The 17,790-nt window shown below is 50.8% G+C and overlaps 1 protein-coding gene across 3 annotated transcripts in view; it reads right to left on the reverse strand.

Moving 5' to 3' along the window:
* Cngb1 (cyclic nucleotide gated channel subunit beta 1) overlaps positions 1-15,952 on the reverse strand; it is a 60,906-nt gene extending 44,954 nt beyond the window's left edge. The window contains exons 1-12 of one of the 3 annotated variants that reach the window (XM_032887713.1): positions 15,736-15,952; positions 12,239-12,296; positions 11,890-11,956; positions 10,868-10,985; positions 10,715-10,757; positions 10,040-10,085; positions 8,992-9,067; positions 8,169-8,208; positions 7,177-7,324; positions 5,742-5,817; positions 4,279-4,315; positions 1,957-2,454 (exon numbers count right to left, since the gene is read on the reverse strand). In XM_032887713.1, coding sequence (XP_032743604.1) covers positions 2,429-2,454; positions 4,279-4,315; positions 5,742-5,817; positions 7,177-7,324; positions 8,169-8,208; positions 8,992-9,067; positions 10,040-10,085; positions 10,715-10,757; positions 10,868-10,985; positions 11,890-11,956; positions 12,239-12,296; positions 15,736-15,948 — 948 coding nt within the window. In that variant the 5' untranslated portion in view covers positions 15,949-15,952 and the 3' untranslated portion in view covers positions 1,957-2,428. Of the gene's footprint in view, positions 1-1,956; positions 2,455-4,278; positions 4,316-5,741; positions 5,818-7,176; positions 7,325-8,168; positions 8,209-8,991; positions 9,068-10,039; positions 10,086-10,702; positions 10,758-10,867; positions 10,986-11,889; positions 11,957-12,238; positions 12,297-15,735 lie in introns of those variants that run through there. The other 2 variants (XM_032887711.1, XM_032887712.1) reach the window with 2 other exon arrangements.
* Positions 15,953-17,790: the final 1,838 nt, after the last annotated feature.

Raw genomic sequence — 17,790 nt, forward strand, 5'->3', positions numbered from 1 at the left:
CCCCCAGAGCAAGAGGTGACTCTCATTGTGTTCCTAGCTACCAAGTTCTGCCCAGACCTAGTGGGGGACAATGTAAGGGAGAGGCCGTTCCCAGCCTTAGAGAAAGACCATGCTCAGAGAGACCGAGCCTCATGTCCAAAGCCACACAGGAATGTGGCAATGAGCCAGGTCTTCTGACTCTCATTTCCCTGGCCACTGCATCCCAGGCGATAAATGTTACTGTGAGCGTCTCCCCAGTCATGGTCCCCACCGGGCACTGTTCCCAGTGGTGGCGTCACCATCGCTTCTTTCTTATGAACTCTTTTCAGATGCTCCGAGTGTGAGTCCTGGGTTGCTGGCCCTTCACAGCCATTTCTTCCCTTCATCTCTGCAGCCAGCCTAGAGGGTGCCCTTAGAATGTCCCTGCTTGTAGAGAAGTATGCCACAGCTCTGGGCCTGGTCACCAACCGAGAAAAGCAGGGATGGGGTGCAGCTGACAGACATCATGGTATGGGGTTGGGGTGGATGGCAGTTCCTTGGGAGAAGCAGCTGCCTATCATTCCGGCCCCTCTCTGTAACAGTCGACTTCTTGTTCTCCGCAGCCTCCTTACCGCCCCGGAAGCCCTGTGCTGGCAAAGCCCATGTTTAAATTTCACACCTGGAGCCTTTCTTGGACAGGATGCTACCTTCCAGTTGGCAACCTGTCTGCCCCAATGTCACTGTGTGAGATTCTGACCCCAGCCACCTGTACCACTGAGATCGGGGCTCCTGCTCCCAGGGCCAGCTGTCATGGGGTCTAAGCACATTGGTCTCACCAGGACAGATACTCTGGGCTCAGATCTCCTGAAAGCCAGGGCCCAGGCTTCAATCTATCTTCTCTACCAGGCACGGTTTATGTTATCTGATTCCCTCTGGTCCAGGCTACTTCTCTTCCCACCTACTCTGTTCTGAAGCATGGGCTCTCCCTCAACATACACATCTCTGAAGGTACAGTTTCAAGTTCACACAGGGAAGCCTGCACCCCTGGGAATGGCCGATTGCCAGGATGCCCATATCCCAGTCATGAGATCTGGAGGTAGGGCATTCTTCATAATTAAGCCTGGTCATGTGAGATGCTATCCTGCTTTGAGTACATCCCATGCCCACAGGACTTGCTCAACTCCAGAGTGGTCTTTGTGAAGTCAGTCCCTGCTCGACCACCTTCAGAGGCTCCCCATTGCCTAGAGCCTTGTCCCCGAAGGGTTAAACTTTCAGCTTTGACTTCATCATCAAGGACTTGGGATCCCAGTTAGCTGGTGTGCCCAGAGTTCTCCAGCCTCATCCCCTCACCTCCTCCATGCATTTCCCACTTTACAAGATTGCCCTTTCTCACGGCTTACGGGTGACCGCTGGGGTGACTGCTGCTGTTTAGATTTTCTCGTGAGCACGGACCAATCTGGTTTCTGACAGAAGCCAGGCCCTTCTTTGGGAAGCTGATTGTTTTAGTTGTCTGTTTGGTTTCTCTGAGCAGCCTTGACTGTCCTGGTTTGTCCTTGATTTGTAGACCATGCTGGCCTCAAACTCAGAGATCTCCCTGCATCTACTTCCTGGGTGCTGGGACTAAAGGTGTGCACCACCACGCCCAGCTCGAAAGCTGGTTTTTGTTTTTTGTTTTTTAAAAGGTTGACAATTTTGCTTCAAAATCAATCCAGATAAAGATATCTAGGAGCATCTGGGACCTTAGGGTCCCTGGCCAATTCCTCCACCCTACAACCCCAGTACCGCAGGCAATGCCTGTTCAGTCCACCTCCCTTTAGTACCTAAGTACTACAGGGTTATAGGGTGTACCCACAATTTAAACACCCAGAGGCTGAGGCAGGAGGATGGAGAGTTGGGAGCCAGCCTGGAATGCACAGCAAGAACCTGTCTAAATAAATAAAACTTAAAAGACTCCTTTCAGACTTGGCTTAAGAATATCACGCAGTCAACAAGTTTCAGGTGCAAAGTCACACTCTTTAATGTCAATTACAATGTCACAGTAGGTGTGGTCCCTTACTCATGGGAGAGGAAACTAGGGCAGGCCTCGGAAGAAAGACTCGTAAGGAAACTGAGTCCTGTGTAGTGTGGATGGTGCCATGTGCCCCGGTGTGAGCATGCTTAGACACTGAACATTGAAGCCTCAACGGGGCTCTCTATAGTCTCACACCAGAAAGTCTTCCTTGCCCTTGCTCTGATCTGGGTGCTGCCCCATGGCCAAGAGCCCTGAGAGGAAGTTCTGGGGATGCACTTAATGACTCTGGTGTCCTCTGTCCTGACTGGGGGTGCAGAGGGCTAGGGGTTCACTATTCAAAGAGGGTAGGGATTAGCAGTCACTGCCCCCTAAGAGGTCTTCTCTTGAGGCATCCTTCAGTCCTTCAGCCATCCATCCATCTGTCTGTCCATGAGCTCCCCAGGTCCCCTCTCCCTTGTTTCAGAGGCCTCCAGCTGCTGTCGCCCCTAAAACAAAGGAGGTGACAAAAATGTGGGCACCTGAGTAGACAGAGGATGGATGGATGGATAGATGGACGGAAGGATGGACAAGCATCTGAGTGGCTAAGCAGATGATGGGTGGATGGATGGATGGGTGGATGGATGGATGGATGGATGGATGGATAGACATCTGAGTGGCTAAGCAGATGATGGGTGGATGGATGGATGAGTAGATGGGTGGATGGATGAGCATCTGAGTGGCCAAGCAGAGGATGAATGGATGGGGAGACTAGGGGACAGGGTAGAGGAAGGAAATGAACATGTATCCCCAGACCCTCAGTCACCCCATGTAGTGGGTTAAAAGGTATCCCTGAAAAGACATGCCTAGGTCCTATCCTATCCTATATAAATGCGACTTTATTTGAAAATAGAGTCTTTGAGAATATTATTGGCCTCAGGATCTCAAAGCTAGAGATTTCTGGATCTAGGGCAGGCCTTCCCCCTTGCAACAGTCACCCTTCCAAGGGGAGGATGAGCAGACGACACAGGGAGCAAATAGAAGGTCAGCTAGAAGCCAAAGAGACTCAAGGTGGTCAGGAGAGCTGCAAGAACACGTACCCCACACACGCTCTGCCTTCTGGAGTCTCAAAGGGAAAGGACCCTGCCAGCACCCCAGTTGTGGACGTATGCACATTTGTCACGGCAGCCACAGGAGACAAGTCTACCTAAGCTCCTGGTCTTTGTGCCAGTGCCCACCAGAGACCTGCCTGTTCCAGGACCTCTGAGGTGGACCTCTGAGGTGGCCTGATTGCAGCAGATGAGAATCCTATGTCTTTCCAGGAAGCCAAGAGAAAGACAGGAGGACCCATCACCCATCCGAGCCCTCCTCAGTGTGGAGATGATCCCTGTCCTGGAACATTTTGGCCCTTGAACTTCGGACGGAGTAGTTACCCGCCTGGCCCAGTGGGGCCTAGTTTTTGCTGCATATAACTTACTGAGGAACTGCCTCCGGTTCTCCAAGGTTTATCTTTTCTCTGCTCTAACAGCCACGGGGTCCCTGCAGACTCTAGGGCTGCCAGGAGTCCCAGGAGAAAGTGAGCTAGCCCCACCTTGAAGCTGGCCAGCTTTCTCCCTCCCACTGGGTATTGTTCTAGTTACTGTCCACTCTCTCACCTCCATGGCCTGGGCTGCCTGTCCTGCTCATACAGACCATGGTCCAGAGGGCTGGGATTGGACACAGTTTTTCTCCTGACTCAGGGAGGCCCTACATGTCTAGGGATGGTATAGGGGCTGCACTGTGCACAGGTCTGAATGCTACTTTGCTCCCTGGAAGCCCACCACAGGTGCCTGAAGCAGGCTGAAGCAGGTGGCAGTAAGTTACCCATCACTACTGGATGGATGGCTGAGTGTATTATCCACTTCCGGTGGTACTGTCTCTGCCTGTATGCTGCCTGGCTTCAGCCTTCCGTCTTCCAATGGTGCTATCGAATACCTTCCGACTCATCACAGGGGAGGGAATTCTGTGGCTCAGGGGCTCTGAAGTCCCTAGAATCTGTTTCCCAAGAAACACCTCTTTCCCAACCAAACCCACACGCCTAGCTTCCAGAGTCCAGTCTCCAGTTCTGGGTAATTGCCAACAGGAAGGGTTGTAGTCTTGGCTTCACGGTTGTTTTCCTGACAGAGGAAACACTCTTAGCCACCAGCACCGTTACTGCTATCCAGAGGCGCTGAGCCGGAGCAGACCCTCTGCACTCCAGGTTAGGAGACCTTAGCTGTACCTCAAACTCAGACCTAAGTATATCAAGAGACCCTCCCTGAAAGGAACATGGGACTCGGGAGCATAGTACTTACTGGTCTGTACGTCACACGTCCCAGGGCAGCCGGGCTCCTACATGGAGAGAAAAGAGGAGACCTGTCATGGCCACCTCACCTGCCTCCCACATGTATCCCTAGTACACATGTGTCCTTTCCCCACCAGAACCGCAGAAGACCCACCACCTAGGCTCCCTGCTCCTGCCTTCTCTCCGGAGGCTACCGGCTGCTCTCCCTCCAGGACCACAGTGTGCCCTCAGCTTTTGCTCAGGCCGAACCACCTCTCTTTTGCTTATCCTGTGAAATGGCCATCCTCTCCTTCCAGCCTTTGGAAGTCTTCTCCCTACTGTGCCTGCTTCCCCTGCTGCCGGGGTCCCCAGGGTCCTCTGTCATGGGGGCATCTTCGGTAATTAATGGTTCTTCCTCTCTGGTCCCTTTTATGGTTCTAACTCTCTGAAGGAAGCCATTACTCTCTGTGCTTCAGAGACGGTATGATGAAAGATATGAAGTGTAAACCTGGCTTCCGTCACCTTCTGCTCTGTCTGCCTCAGCACTGAGCCAGCTAGGAGGGGAGGGGGTGCGTAATACTGGGAGTGGACCCAGGATGTCCGACTCTTGGCCTGATTCCCATGAAACAAAGACAAAAACCTCTGCTGGGCCTAGAGCCAATGAGGGAAGACCTCTTGGACCCTACTTCCAGTGAGGGAAGAGTAGGGTTCTTGGCTCCGTGAGAGGAGCTGGGGAGCTGAAAGAGTTGCAGCAAGGTTCCTGCTCAGAGGTGCTGGGGCCCAGAGGTCTGGGACCAGCCTAGGCCCACCTCTCTCTCTGGACAAGACATCTTACTTTCAGACCACTCTCCTGTGTTTTTCCCAAGGCTGGGCAATAGCAGATTTTTTCATCTGCTTCTCTGGGGGATAAAGTAAGGTTCCCCAAGGACCAAGGCCAATATCACACAGCCGCACCTGAGAGTAGGCTTCCCAGTTCTAGATGCTTCTATGGAGATATCAATAATCTCCAAGAAAAGAGAATCAGGCTCCTAGGATCTTGATAAAGAAAAGGAGGAGGTGATCGTGACCCCACCACCACCCCTGTTTGGGCCCTAAGCTGTCAGGAACACTCATGGAGCCTAAGGGCTTCCTGGGAACCTCGCTTCTTCCTGGAACGCTCCTGGGCTCTGGATCCTTGTGCATTCTTCTGGGTCATTTCCACTAGCAAGCCTTTTTGACGCTCTGGGAGGTTCCATGTCAGAGCTCCTCTACCCCTGTAGAAGTCTGGACTCTAAGCTCCTGACTGGTAGGTAGATCAATACTGGTGGCTACAGAGCCTGAGCAAATGTGTGCACACAGACAGGCTTCAAGGCCGAGTTGCCGCTAATGGCTCCCTTCTTGCTGTGTCCCCATGCCCAGGGACTCAGGCCAACCGTCCGGCCCTTATTTGAGCTTCCAAGACCCTTCGCTCACCACCGCCCAGTCAGGGTCTCTTCTGCCTGGCTGCTCACTCACCTGCTCTGCAGCCTTCCCATGGAGCACGGGCTGAGGCAGGGCCATCTCCAGCCTGTGTAGGAGCCACTCGATCAGCCTGTAATGGGGAGATGAGCTGAACTCCAGTGAGAAGAACCGGGGTGGGGGATTGGCACAGATAACAAGCGGGCCAAGAGGCAGGTCGTGTCAGACGTCAACTCCAGCGCTCTAACCCTGAAGGCCCCTTCCTGCCCTCCCCGTCCTTCCCAGGCAGCCCTAGCAGGTAGCTCAGCTCAGCTACATCTGCTTCAGATATGCATTTCTGGTCTCCCACCCCCCCCCAGGGTGTGAGCATTGGGGAGCACCCAGCCAGATTTTAAAATGGACGTGGCATTGGACCAACAACCCTGCACATTTACAGCTGGTCACAGAAAGGGCATGCACAAGGTTTCTGATCGTAGGAAAAGTGTGAAATGCTTCTAAGCGCTCCTGTGTGGTCAAATAAATGAAGCCCTATGTAGCTCTTTACAGTGATTGAAGGAATAAGGTAGAAGTGTTATATAAAGCCACCCCTGAGGGACCTCTTGTAAAAGTGTGTTCCATGTACGTGCACGCACAGGTGTGTGTTATGTACATGAATAGGTGTGTATGTCTATGTAGTCATTCAGAGACCAGAGAAGGGAGGCAGGCACCCCTCCCCCCTGCCCCCATCGTCCTCTGCCTTGTTCCTTTGAGGCAGAGGCTTTTCCTAATGGTGAAACACGGTCTCTCCCTAAGCCTGAGGCAGGGTCTCTCCACAAACCTGAGGCAGCTTTTCTGCCTAAAGCTAGAGCTCAAGTTTTTTTCAGCAAGCAGCAAGCAATCCTCCTGTCTCCATTCCCTGCCTCAGTGCTGGGCTTATAGGTCTGCACAGAACCATGCCCACTTTCACAGAGGTGCTGAGATCCAAATTCTTGTTCTCATGCTCATGGAGTGAGCTTGTATAGCAAGCACTCAACCACTGACCCATCTCCCCAGACACTGAGGGACTTTTTAAAAAAGTTCCACTTAAGGAGGATGTTAAAGAATACATGCAATTTGGTTTTGATAGAGGTCTCTCTCTCTCTCTCTCTCTCTCTCTCTCTCTCTCTCTCTCTCTCTCTCTGTGTGTGTGTGTGTGTGTGTGTGTGTGTGTGTGTGTGTGTGTGTGACTTGTTTTAAGACAAGATCCGGCTATAGAGTCCAAGATGGGTTTGAACTTATGATCCTGCTGCTGCCTCAGCTCCCTGAGATTACAGGTGGGCACTTGGTTTATGTTTAAAGGAAATGCTCACCCCAGCCTGGTCGATGGAGGGAGATACTGATGAGGTTTGCCTGGAGAGTTTGAGTCTTCGCCCAAGTGAATGTTTTTAACTTTCTAATTTAGCTGATTAGTACTGGGCTAGAGCAAAGCATTGAGGCCGACCCTTGTAGGAGGTGCAGCCTTCAGGGGGCTCACCTGACAGGGTCCCCAGGTGGTGGCAGGGAAGAGGCTTGAAAGCCAGGCTGGGGCTCTGCAGCTGGCTCCTCCTCAGGCTCCACGGGTCCAGGATTAGGCTGGGAGGGGTTCTCTGTGGGCTCCACTTCCATAGGGGTTCCTGGAGGATCTGAGTGGTAGGAGAGCCGAGCTAAAGACCCCATAGGTGGGCTTCAGTCAACCCCCTATGGTTATAAAGGGCGGGATTTGGAGAAGTGACAGGGTTGGGTGAAGAGACCTTGGAGACCACCCTAACAGCAAACAGCCTAGGAAGGGAAAGGGACAGCCCCAAGCTTGTGAAGTCCAGCTGACTCAAGCCACACACACACACACACACACACACACACACACACACAACAACACACACACACCACACACACACACACACACACACACACACCACACACACACACACACACACACACACACACACACACACACACACACACACACACACACACACACACACACACACACACACCACACACACACACACACACACACACACCACACACACACCACACCCACACACCCAAACACACCACCCCACACCACCACCACACAAACACCAACCAAACAAAACACCCCCCCCCCACACACCACCCACACACACCACACACCACACACAACACACACACACACCCACACACACATACCACACACCACCCACACACACCCACACACACACACCACACACACACACACACAACACACACCCCCCACCACACACACACCCACCCCCACCCCACCCCCACCACCCCCCCCTCCCCCCCACACCACCACACCCACCCCACACCTCACACACCACCCACCCCACGCACCTCCCACAAACACACACACCACACAACCACCCCCCCCAACACCACACCACACACACCACACACACACACCACACACACACACACGCACACATACACACATGCACACGCACACCACATACACTTAGGAAGCCCCTCCCAGCTCCTCCTCTGTACCTGGTTCCAAGACAGCACCCTCAGGTTCAACTTTCCAGGCCTGGATAACAGAGAGATAGATGGGTCGTGGTCAAAGCCAGCCTGCATGTACCTCACCTCGGTCAGCTGCGCCCTGGCCCCGTGTGTTAGCACCAGTATGCATGTGTGCATACACATATGCATGACGCTGGTGGCGGTTCTACGATGGTTAACCTCCTTTTTTTTTTTTTTTTTTTTTTTCCGGGGCTGGGGACCGAACCCAGGGCCTTGTTCTTGGTGGCAAGTGGCTCTACCACTGAGCTAAATCCCCAACCCCTTAACCTTCTTTTTTAAGGTCATTCAGAATCACCTAGGAGACACACGCCCTCTGGGCAGGCCTTTTAGGGAGTTTCCGAAGACGTTTAACTGAGGAAAGAAAGCCTACTCTGAGTGTGGTGTCTCCATCCCATATGTTGAAATCTCAGACTCAACAAAAAGGTTTCAGAGACAGACAGACAGACAGACTGATAGAGACTGATAGACCCACCATCTTTCACTTCTGTCTGCTGCCATGGTTCCCCACCATGATGGATGGTACCCACTTTAAACCACGAGCTAATAAAAACTCTTTAAACATCTTTTGTCAGGAATATTGTCTCGTCACTAAATAATCAATGCAGTGGCTCCATCTTGCTCCCAAATGTCCCCAGGCCCTTGTCAGTCACTCCTCCCAGGAAGGACACTCCAATGAGAAGATCTGCCTTCCAGTGGATGCTGGGGATGGTCCATGGCCTGCAGGAGTGGACAGTTCCCTAGGCCCCAAGCCTCCCTGCGGTCAGCCACCCACCCCCATCTCATCACTCACCTGGGAAGGCGTAGGGGGCTGAGGTAGCACCTTCTCCAGATTCAGCTCAAGCCACCTGAGTAGCCACAGGCTGGGCCTGTGGAGGGGTCAGTGATCAGCAAGTGGACGGCCTGAAACAAGAGCTCCCTTCACTGCCCACCTGAGTCTAGGCCTGGCTAGGCTTCTACACCCGGAGAAGGAGCCAAGAGTCTGAGCTTAGACTGAGTGAGTGACGGGGAGAGTGGAGGAGGTGGTTAGGTGGAAGGCATGAATCTGGGTTTCTTGCGGAAATCGCAAAATGGTTCTTCAGGCTGACAATGGGGACATGGTAACTTGAAAATGTAATAACCGGGACTAGGTACCTATTAAGCACTTCATGTAAAATTCTAGGGTTTTAGTCCGTGGCCTTTATAAAAAATATTTATTTATATTTATTTATGTTTTGCCTTTGAGACAGAGTCTAGCTATGTAGTCCCAACTGGGTTCAAATTCGTGATTCCCCTCCCCAGTTCTGGCCTTATAGGATTACAGGTGTGTGTGCACTTGTGTCCAGATTGGTTTGTGGCTTTTCTTAAAACACGGGAGGCTCTGCAGTTACACCAGGCAGGGGTGGCTGAGCCTGGGCAGGGCCCCTCCCTAAGCAGGCTCCTCAGTGTCATTGTCCCCCATCTGCTGGCCTGACACCCTCACTGAGAAGAAGGTGGTTTCTTTTGAGAGGCCATAGGCTGGGTCGCCGAGACAACCAAGTTCGCATATACCTCATGGTGGGCCAAGCCCTGCTTCCAGATGCCACATAAGCCCCCACACTCCCAGAAGTCTGTCTGCACACAGAGCTTATCCATGCTTGCTCTCCTTCTTAGAGGTGGCCCTGCAGAATCTCCGGGAAGTGTTGGAAGGCCCGTATATCCTGGAACACTACCCCATGCTATAGATAAGAAAAGTGAGGTGGGAAAGAGGGAAGAGACGCGCTTCCGGTCACTCGGGAGGTGGTGGTAGACCCTGCTCTCAGTTCTGCACACACTGCTTGGCCTGCTACAGACAACAGTGACCCTCGCTGACAAGGACTTACTCAGTGTCTTGAGTCTTGGAAGCTTTATCTGAGCCATCTTCAGACCCTACAGAGCCAGGAAATAAACGAACACGGAGGCAGGGTGAGGAAAGGTTGCTCACTGGGTACAAAACTGCACTTAGAGATTGTCAGAAGTCCTGGCTGCACAGAGGGTGGACACAGAGAGCAGCTGAACACCACGCATCTCGAAATCTAAAGAAAAGGTGGGATGCTCTCGCCAGGAAGAAATGGGAGTTGTCTGAAGAAAACAGGTAGGTTTAACCTGATTACAAAAGCATCGGGAAATGAAACACCACCGGTAGCCATTAAAACAGACCATGTTGTGTTTTATGCGTCAGTTTAAAAATTAACGGCTTGACAAAATATACATGAAGTCAAGGGAGAAAGAGGAGGGGAGGAAGGAAAAAGAAAAAGGGAGCAGAGAGGAAGGGAAAGAGGAAAAAGCTAGGGGAGATGAAGGTAAGGAGGGAGAGAGAGGAAGAGGGCCGGAAGAGAGAAGGAGCAAACGCCTGCCTGGAACTCCCTGGCTTAGCCTCGAGCAACACCGAGACCACTCAAATCTGGTCCCCCAAGGCCAGTGGATGAGTCACTGCCATTCCCCCTCACTGCTGGACCTATCCCGTAGCCCCTTAGAAGCTCCCACCCCCTGGAAAGTCATCCTGCCTTTCATCTTACCTGGGTCTCCAGTGCCACAGGGCTCCAGGGTCTGTGCTCCATCCTGCTGAGACAGACAGACAGACATTACAGGCAGTCCCCAGGAGCAGCCTTCCCAGCCCCACAATCCCCTACTGACTCTTCCCTCAGCCTCCGGCCACCCTGCCCTTGTACCTGATCTGGGCCTCCCTCTCCGGCAGCCAGGTTCTGGCCCCCACTGCTGCTGTAGACAGGCTGTGGCACGACCTTCTCCATGCCCTTCCAGAACCAGCTCAACACCCAGGAGCTGGGCCTGCCAATGGACAGGGACATGAGTCCACTCTCAGCCCTCATCCTGCCAGAGTGGCAGTCCATAGCCCTGAAGGATTTGTATCTCCCCATGATGAGACTCTAAAACCTCACTCCTTCTCCAGAAAGACCCGGGGTACCCTTCGGTCCAAACCCAAAGATGCCAGAGAGACCTTTGGAACCTGCCCTCCAGTTGCTCCACACAGCACAGCCAGCCTCTCTATACCCCACGTAACTTGCCCCTACCAGCATTTATGACTGGCGCTCCAAAAGGATGCCCCCAGAGCAGTGGTTCTCAATCTGTGGGTCTCAACCCCATGGGGGTCAACCAGCCCTTCCCCAGGAGTTGCCTAAGACCGTTGGAAAACACAGATGTTTACACTATGACTCGTAAGTAGCAACAAAAACAACCTTATGGTTGGGGGTCACCGCAGCAAGAGGAGCTGTATTAAAGGGTCGCAGCATTAGCAAGGTTGGGAACCACTGCCTTAGCCTATCTCTGTAGGCAGAGGCTCATCGGTTTATGTGAAGATCCCAAGTCCTGGTCCTTCATTGGCCCCCAGCCCAAGATCCACTTTACTGGATAAACTCTATGGACTAAAATGGCTAATGTCAGGACTGGCTTCACTGGGAAGTCAGCAGCTCCAGCCATGATCTGAAACCTCCCCAACACTAATTAGTGTGCCCCAGCATCGATGCCATTCTGGCGTCCCGCACATTACTGTGGCCTGCCCTCTCTTGATAACCATTCCCACTGTGCTCAGAACACCCCCAGCCTCCATCAAAGTTCCCCTAACTTCTTCATGATGCTCTGGGCCTCTGTGAATGGCCGCTGACTCACGGCGGTCCTCTCCGTGCTAGTGGCTCCCTGCAGGGGCGGTTGAGAGATGGAGGGGGTGGTATAGTACCTGTTCACATTGACAACAGCAACCTGGGCCTGGGAGGTGGGCTGAGGAGGGTCAGCTTCCTGGGTCTCTGGCAAAAAAAGGAGAGAGAGAGAATTTCCTAGGTATTAGATGTGGACGCCAAAGAGGTCCATTTCTCCCTTACTAGGGAGATCAAGTCAGAGGCAGGACTGATGGATGGCACCAAGGGGTTAGAAGGGGAGCCTTTCAGCTCAGCTCAGCTGAAAAGCCCCCAGGAGCCCACTCCAAGCTTCTCTGAGCCCCCACTTGGTCATCCGTGAAGTGAGCTGCTGCCAGGCTCTGAGAGGAGACCCCAGCCCTCACCCCAGCCAGCCGGGGTCCCAGCACTCACCTTGAAGGCTAGGGCCAGCCTCAGCCACATCCTCTCCTTCCACTGGTTCCTCTGGTGGCTGTGGGTTCAAATGGGACCTGTAAGCCTTGGTGATGTGGTGCAGAAAGGACAGCCTCTCTCGTTCTATCTAGAGACCTGTAGCTCCAAAGTTTATTGACTCATTTCAGGATCGTCTCCAAAGACCTGCTGGCTTCACCTCCACCAGGGCCCTTCCCTCCTTGAACCACAGGGGCCCTGCACCCAGGCTGGAGCCTCACCTCCCAGCCTCATATCCCCCAGGGAACTGTTCCACTTCAACAGCCAAAGAAGAGGGGGATCCATAGGGCAGACTGGAGAAGAAGGGCCAGAGGTGCTCCTCAGTCTGGCTTCTTCCTCCTGACGCCGAAACTTTCCTCCCTGATTCTGACTCTCTCTGTCCCTGCTGCCTCCTCTACTCCTGCACTATGTGCAGTTATAGACAACCACACGTGGGCATCTGTGTAGACACCCGCAGGTGTATACCACACCTGGGCCTGGAAGACAGTGGGTGGAGAAGAGACAGATTTCTGAGCCTCTGGGAAAAGCCCTATACTTCAGATCTGGCTTCCCAAGGGGCCCATTTCTCCCTTAGGTCATATGTATATCTATACACACATAGATATGAATATGCATATCACACTATTGTGCATACAACAGTGATATACGCATGTATGCACATATGTACAAAATTCATAATATACACTTGTATCTAATTGCATATACACACATGGCAGCAATACAACTGTATTCAAACACACGCATGAATGCAGACGCACACATGTGCACAGATGTGCTAATGTCCACACACATGAATATATGTGCATTCAGATACATTTGCATATGTATAAAGACATAAATTCGCATGCATACACATGTATGCTCAGTCACACAAGCATGCATTTGCATAATTACATAAGCGTGTATACATACATGTACAATATACATATAAAACATACACATAATGTCTAAAATTTACACAAGTATACATATGGCATATAAAATGTGTATGTGTACAGAGGTGTGCAAATGTATGAACAGACGAGCATATGCACACACACATAAGCTCATACTCAGAAATGTGCATATGGAATCATGTGTGCATGATAAACATGTACATGCACCTGTGTACAAATATACACACATGAGCATGCAGACGCATGTGTGATCACAGTATACTATCATGCATATACCATATGCACACACACACACACACAAATACTCATTCTATACCATTTCCTAAACATACTCTACACTAACCCAGACACAACCTTTTTCCTTCCAGAAATACCTTGCCTCCGAAGCCTTCTGCACCAGACTCCACATCTAGGAAGCACACCCCACCGGCTTCCAACCTTGGAAGTTAAATGACCCTCGCTTGTGAGTTCCCGTAAGCTCTCAGAGCAGTGCTGGAGCTCATTCCCTTCCTAGCCCTGACTCCTGGCATAAGGAGCTGATGGGCATTTTTCTGCTAACCTCTAGGGGCAATGCCTGGATGAGTTCTCTGTATGCCTTTTGCTCTAAGCACTGAATCTAGCATCAATTAGAAGCTAAATGAAATCTGCTTAATTGAGCTGCTAAATTAGTTGTCATCCGGCCCCTGAAGGGATGAGATGTCAGACTGGCAAGTTTTGCTATGCTCGAAGGAACATTCTAGAAAAAAAAATGTTCCTCAAAATGTGTCACATGGACCAGTGCCAGCTTGTAAACTGCTAACTTGTCTGTGGTGACTGAACAGTTGGATCAAAAACTAAGGGTTGGTGAGATGACTGTGTGGGTAAAGGTGCTTGGTGTCTGACCAGAGGACACATCCCACATGAGTTATTCTCTGATCTCCATGCATACATAATAAATAAATGTAAGTTTTTTAAAATTCTACCTCATGTCCCAAAGTATATGTATTCAGTGGAACAGTAATCTTTTATCATTATTTAATTGTTTGTTTGTGTTTATTGGTTTCTTGAGACAGGGTTTCTCTATGTAGTCCTGGCTGTCTGGAACTCACTCTGTAGACAGGCTGGCCTTGAACTCAAAGATCTGCTTGCCTCTGCCTCCTGAGTATGCTCCCACTGCCTGGCTTTTATTCCTTCAAACCCTTCCATAAACTCCTTCTTGCTCTTTTTAAAATTCATGGCCTCTTTATTCATTAATTGGGGTGTGTGTGTGTGTGTGTGTGTGTGTGTGTGTGTGTGCTCATCAACAGGAGGTGAATTGATGCACACATAGGATGCAGCTACTAGAAAGACAATGGCTAGATGAGTCATGATAGTAGTTCAGTTTCCAAGTGTCTTTGAACATCGGTGTTCCCAGGATGTCAACAATAGACATAATGAAGTGATCAGGGGCTGGTAAGGAGAGCCCAGAATATGTGTGTGTGTGTGTGTGTGTGTGTGTGTGTGTGTGTGTGTTCAAAGACACTTGGAAACTGAACTACTGTTTAAGGGGCTGGAGAGACAGCTCAGTGTGAACACTGTTCGTGAAGGACTCATGTTCCGAGCACCCATCAGGGAGCGCACAGTTCTGTCCAGGAATCTGGTGCCCTCTTCTGGCCTCCATGGGCACTGCACCCATGTGAACACCCCCCCCCCAAAATACATAACATTTAAAATAAATCTTTTTTAAAAATACCGTTTTAAAAGATGTACAATTAATTTTTTACTTCCTGCATTGAGAAAGCCTTCCTATGAAACGAGTACCAACCGAGGGAAGTGGTGTGGTCTGTGGACTGGTAATACATGGGTCATGGACCAGAGTCTAGAGTGTCTCTGCTCTAAGACTCCAGAGGCTGATAAACATGGTCACAGGCTAATTATAGCATACTGCCTGGTTTTGCAAATAGCGTGTATGAACACAGTGCCAAGTTTGTATTTGACGTGTACGTGTTCTTGAGGAAGTTGGTCACGTGTACCGCTGCATGTGTTTAGAGGACAACCTGGGGTGTTAGCCCTTGTCTCCCACCTTCTTTTGAGACAGGGTCTCTCTGTGCTTTTTAAGTGGGTTAGCCAGGCTAGCTGGCCAGTGAGCCTCCAGGAATTCTCCTCTTTGTTTCCAACTCCCTAGAGAAGCACTGGGTGACTGCATCTAGATTTTACAAAGATCCTGGGGATTTGAACTCAGGTCTCCATGCTTGCATAGTAAATGCATTTTGCCTCTGCGCCACTGCTTCAGCCCCATAAATGGATTTTGTCTGCACACAGGCATGCTCGTTTGTTACACGTTCTGCACAGCTGTGCTCACGCTACAGAGAGCGGGGCTGAGCAACTAAGAGACACGGCATGGCCCACAAAGCCTGTCTGACCGCTCACAGAAACGGCCTTGAGCAAACCTGTTCATTCTCTGGGTTTGAATGACTTCGTTCAAGTGTGCACTAAGTCAATGACCACATTTCCCACTGCCCCCCACTTTTACCCATGGGGATCAGGCGGCCCAAGCTGGTCCCTGAGCAGCAAAGCCAGCCTACCCTCCTCACCCTCTCCCCTCACCAGGGTCTGGACCTCTGGTGCAGCCTCTTCAGGTGCTGGTTCCGGTTCCGGCTCTGGTTCCGGTTCCGGCTCTGGTTCCGGCTGAACCTCTGGCTCGGGTTGTGGATTTGCCTCAGGCTTTGCCTCTGTTTCTGGCAGTGGTCCTGCTCCCTCTTCAGTCTTCTGAGGTGTCCCCGGAGGCTGAGGCAGCACCCTTTGGACCCAGCCCAACATCCTGACACCTGTAAGCAAAAGAGTCTTTAACCTGAATGAGCAGTCACTCTCCTCACTCATGGCTACCTTGTGGGGATTGCACTTGCCCTTTACTGAACCCCGCCTTTAAAAATAGTCCTGCCGCCGCCGTATGGCTGGAGAAACGGTGCCGAGGTTAAGAGCTGCTCATACAGATTTGCTTTTCCATACGTATTTTACAGGACCCATGTCAAGCAGCTCATAAGCACCTGTAACTCCAGTTACAGGAGACCTAATACTTTCTCCTGGCCCCTGTGAGCGCCCACACATACATGGAACACACACACACATACACATTAAAAAATAGTTTTAGGGCTGGGATTTAGCTCAGCGGTAGAGCGCCACCTAGGAAGCGCAAGGCCTGGGTTCGGTCCCCAGCTCCGAAAAAAGAACCAAAAAAAAAAAATAGTTTTAAACGTTTCTGCGATTATGTGCAACCCCTTTTCACACACACACACCCAGACATGCATGTCTGCTTCTTGCCCCTGCGGTCTGAATTCCAGAATATAATACGTTCTCTACCGTGTGTGACCTTTGAGCACGGCTTCGTTCACTGAGCATATGCATCTTGGATTCCCTTGTAAGTGTTTGTCGCTAACTCATTTATTTCTATTATGGAATAGTAGTCTATGGCATGGATTTTGCATATTTTGCTTATCTGTTTCCAAGCTGATGAGAGCGTTTTTTATCGGAGGCTCAAATAAAGCACACAAACATAAAAATATTTCTTCAAATGTTATCTAAGACTGGCTGTTGAAAAGAATCTCAATGTCCATCGGGGGTGAGGTCTGCATTCCATAAAGTATAATACAGCCCATAACGTGATATGCAGAAATCCTGGAAAGAAGTACACTTGTTGGAACAGGAGACCCCCATGCTCTACCACTGTCACGACACAGACTCTCTGTGTGTCTGTTTGCCTGTCTGCGAAGTGGGAGCACTGAGGCCAGGCATGGTGGCACCCACTCAGACTCCAGCGCTTGAGTGGAGACAGAAGAATTCAGGCTAGCGTGAACCAAAAGAACAAGAGGCATCGATAGTGCCTGCCTTGTGGGCAGAGTGTGAGGATAAAAGCCATTAAGAGACCCCAGCATGGTGGCACATGCCTTTGATCCCAGCTTTTGGGAGGAAGACACAGTCAGATCCTAAGTCCTGGGCCGGGCTGGAGAGATGGCTCAGTGGTTAAGAGCACTGACTGCTCTTCCAGAGGTCCTGAGTTCAAATCCCAGCAACCACATGGTAGCTCACAACCATCTGTAATGGGCATCCGATGCCCTCTTCTAGTGTGTCTGAGTACAGTGTACTCATATACATGAAGTAAATTAATTAATTAAAAAAATAAGTCCTGGGCCAACCGGCTATACATTGAAACACTATCTCAAAACAAACAAGGCCAATCAAATAAAAACTGATAAAGGCAACATTCTTAGACCAGGGACTAAGCCCTCACTACATTTTGAGTTATCTGTTTGGATACCATTTGCTGGCCAGTGACTGGCCCTTGCTGAGGGCTTCATAAAGGCTGGCCATGACTACAGGGACAGGTACTGAGTGTGAATACCAATTTTGGGATATCATGTGCTGCAGAAGCCCATGACAGAGAAGAGATGCCAGTGACTTGTGGATAGAATGTCTAAGGTAACATTAGCCAGGTGCTTTAATGCCAGCTGTCAGGAGGCAGGGGCAGCCACCTTGGTTTACACAGTAAGGTCCAGACCAGGCAGAACTACACAGTGAGACTTCTCTCAAAAATAAATTAAAAAATAAATAACAAGTTATCATTTTTTAGCTTTGAGAATAAAATAGCAGTTAGACTTCTGTCAC

The sequence above is a fragment of the Rattus rattus genome, chromosome 17 (genome assembly GCF_011064425.1).
Source record: "Rattus rattus isolate New Zealand chromosome 17, Rrattus_CSIRO_v1, whole genome shotgun sequence".
Lineage (NCBI taxonomy): Eukaryota > Metazoa > Chordata > Mammalia > Rodentia > Muridae > Rattus > Rattus rattus.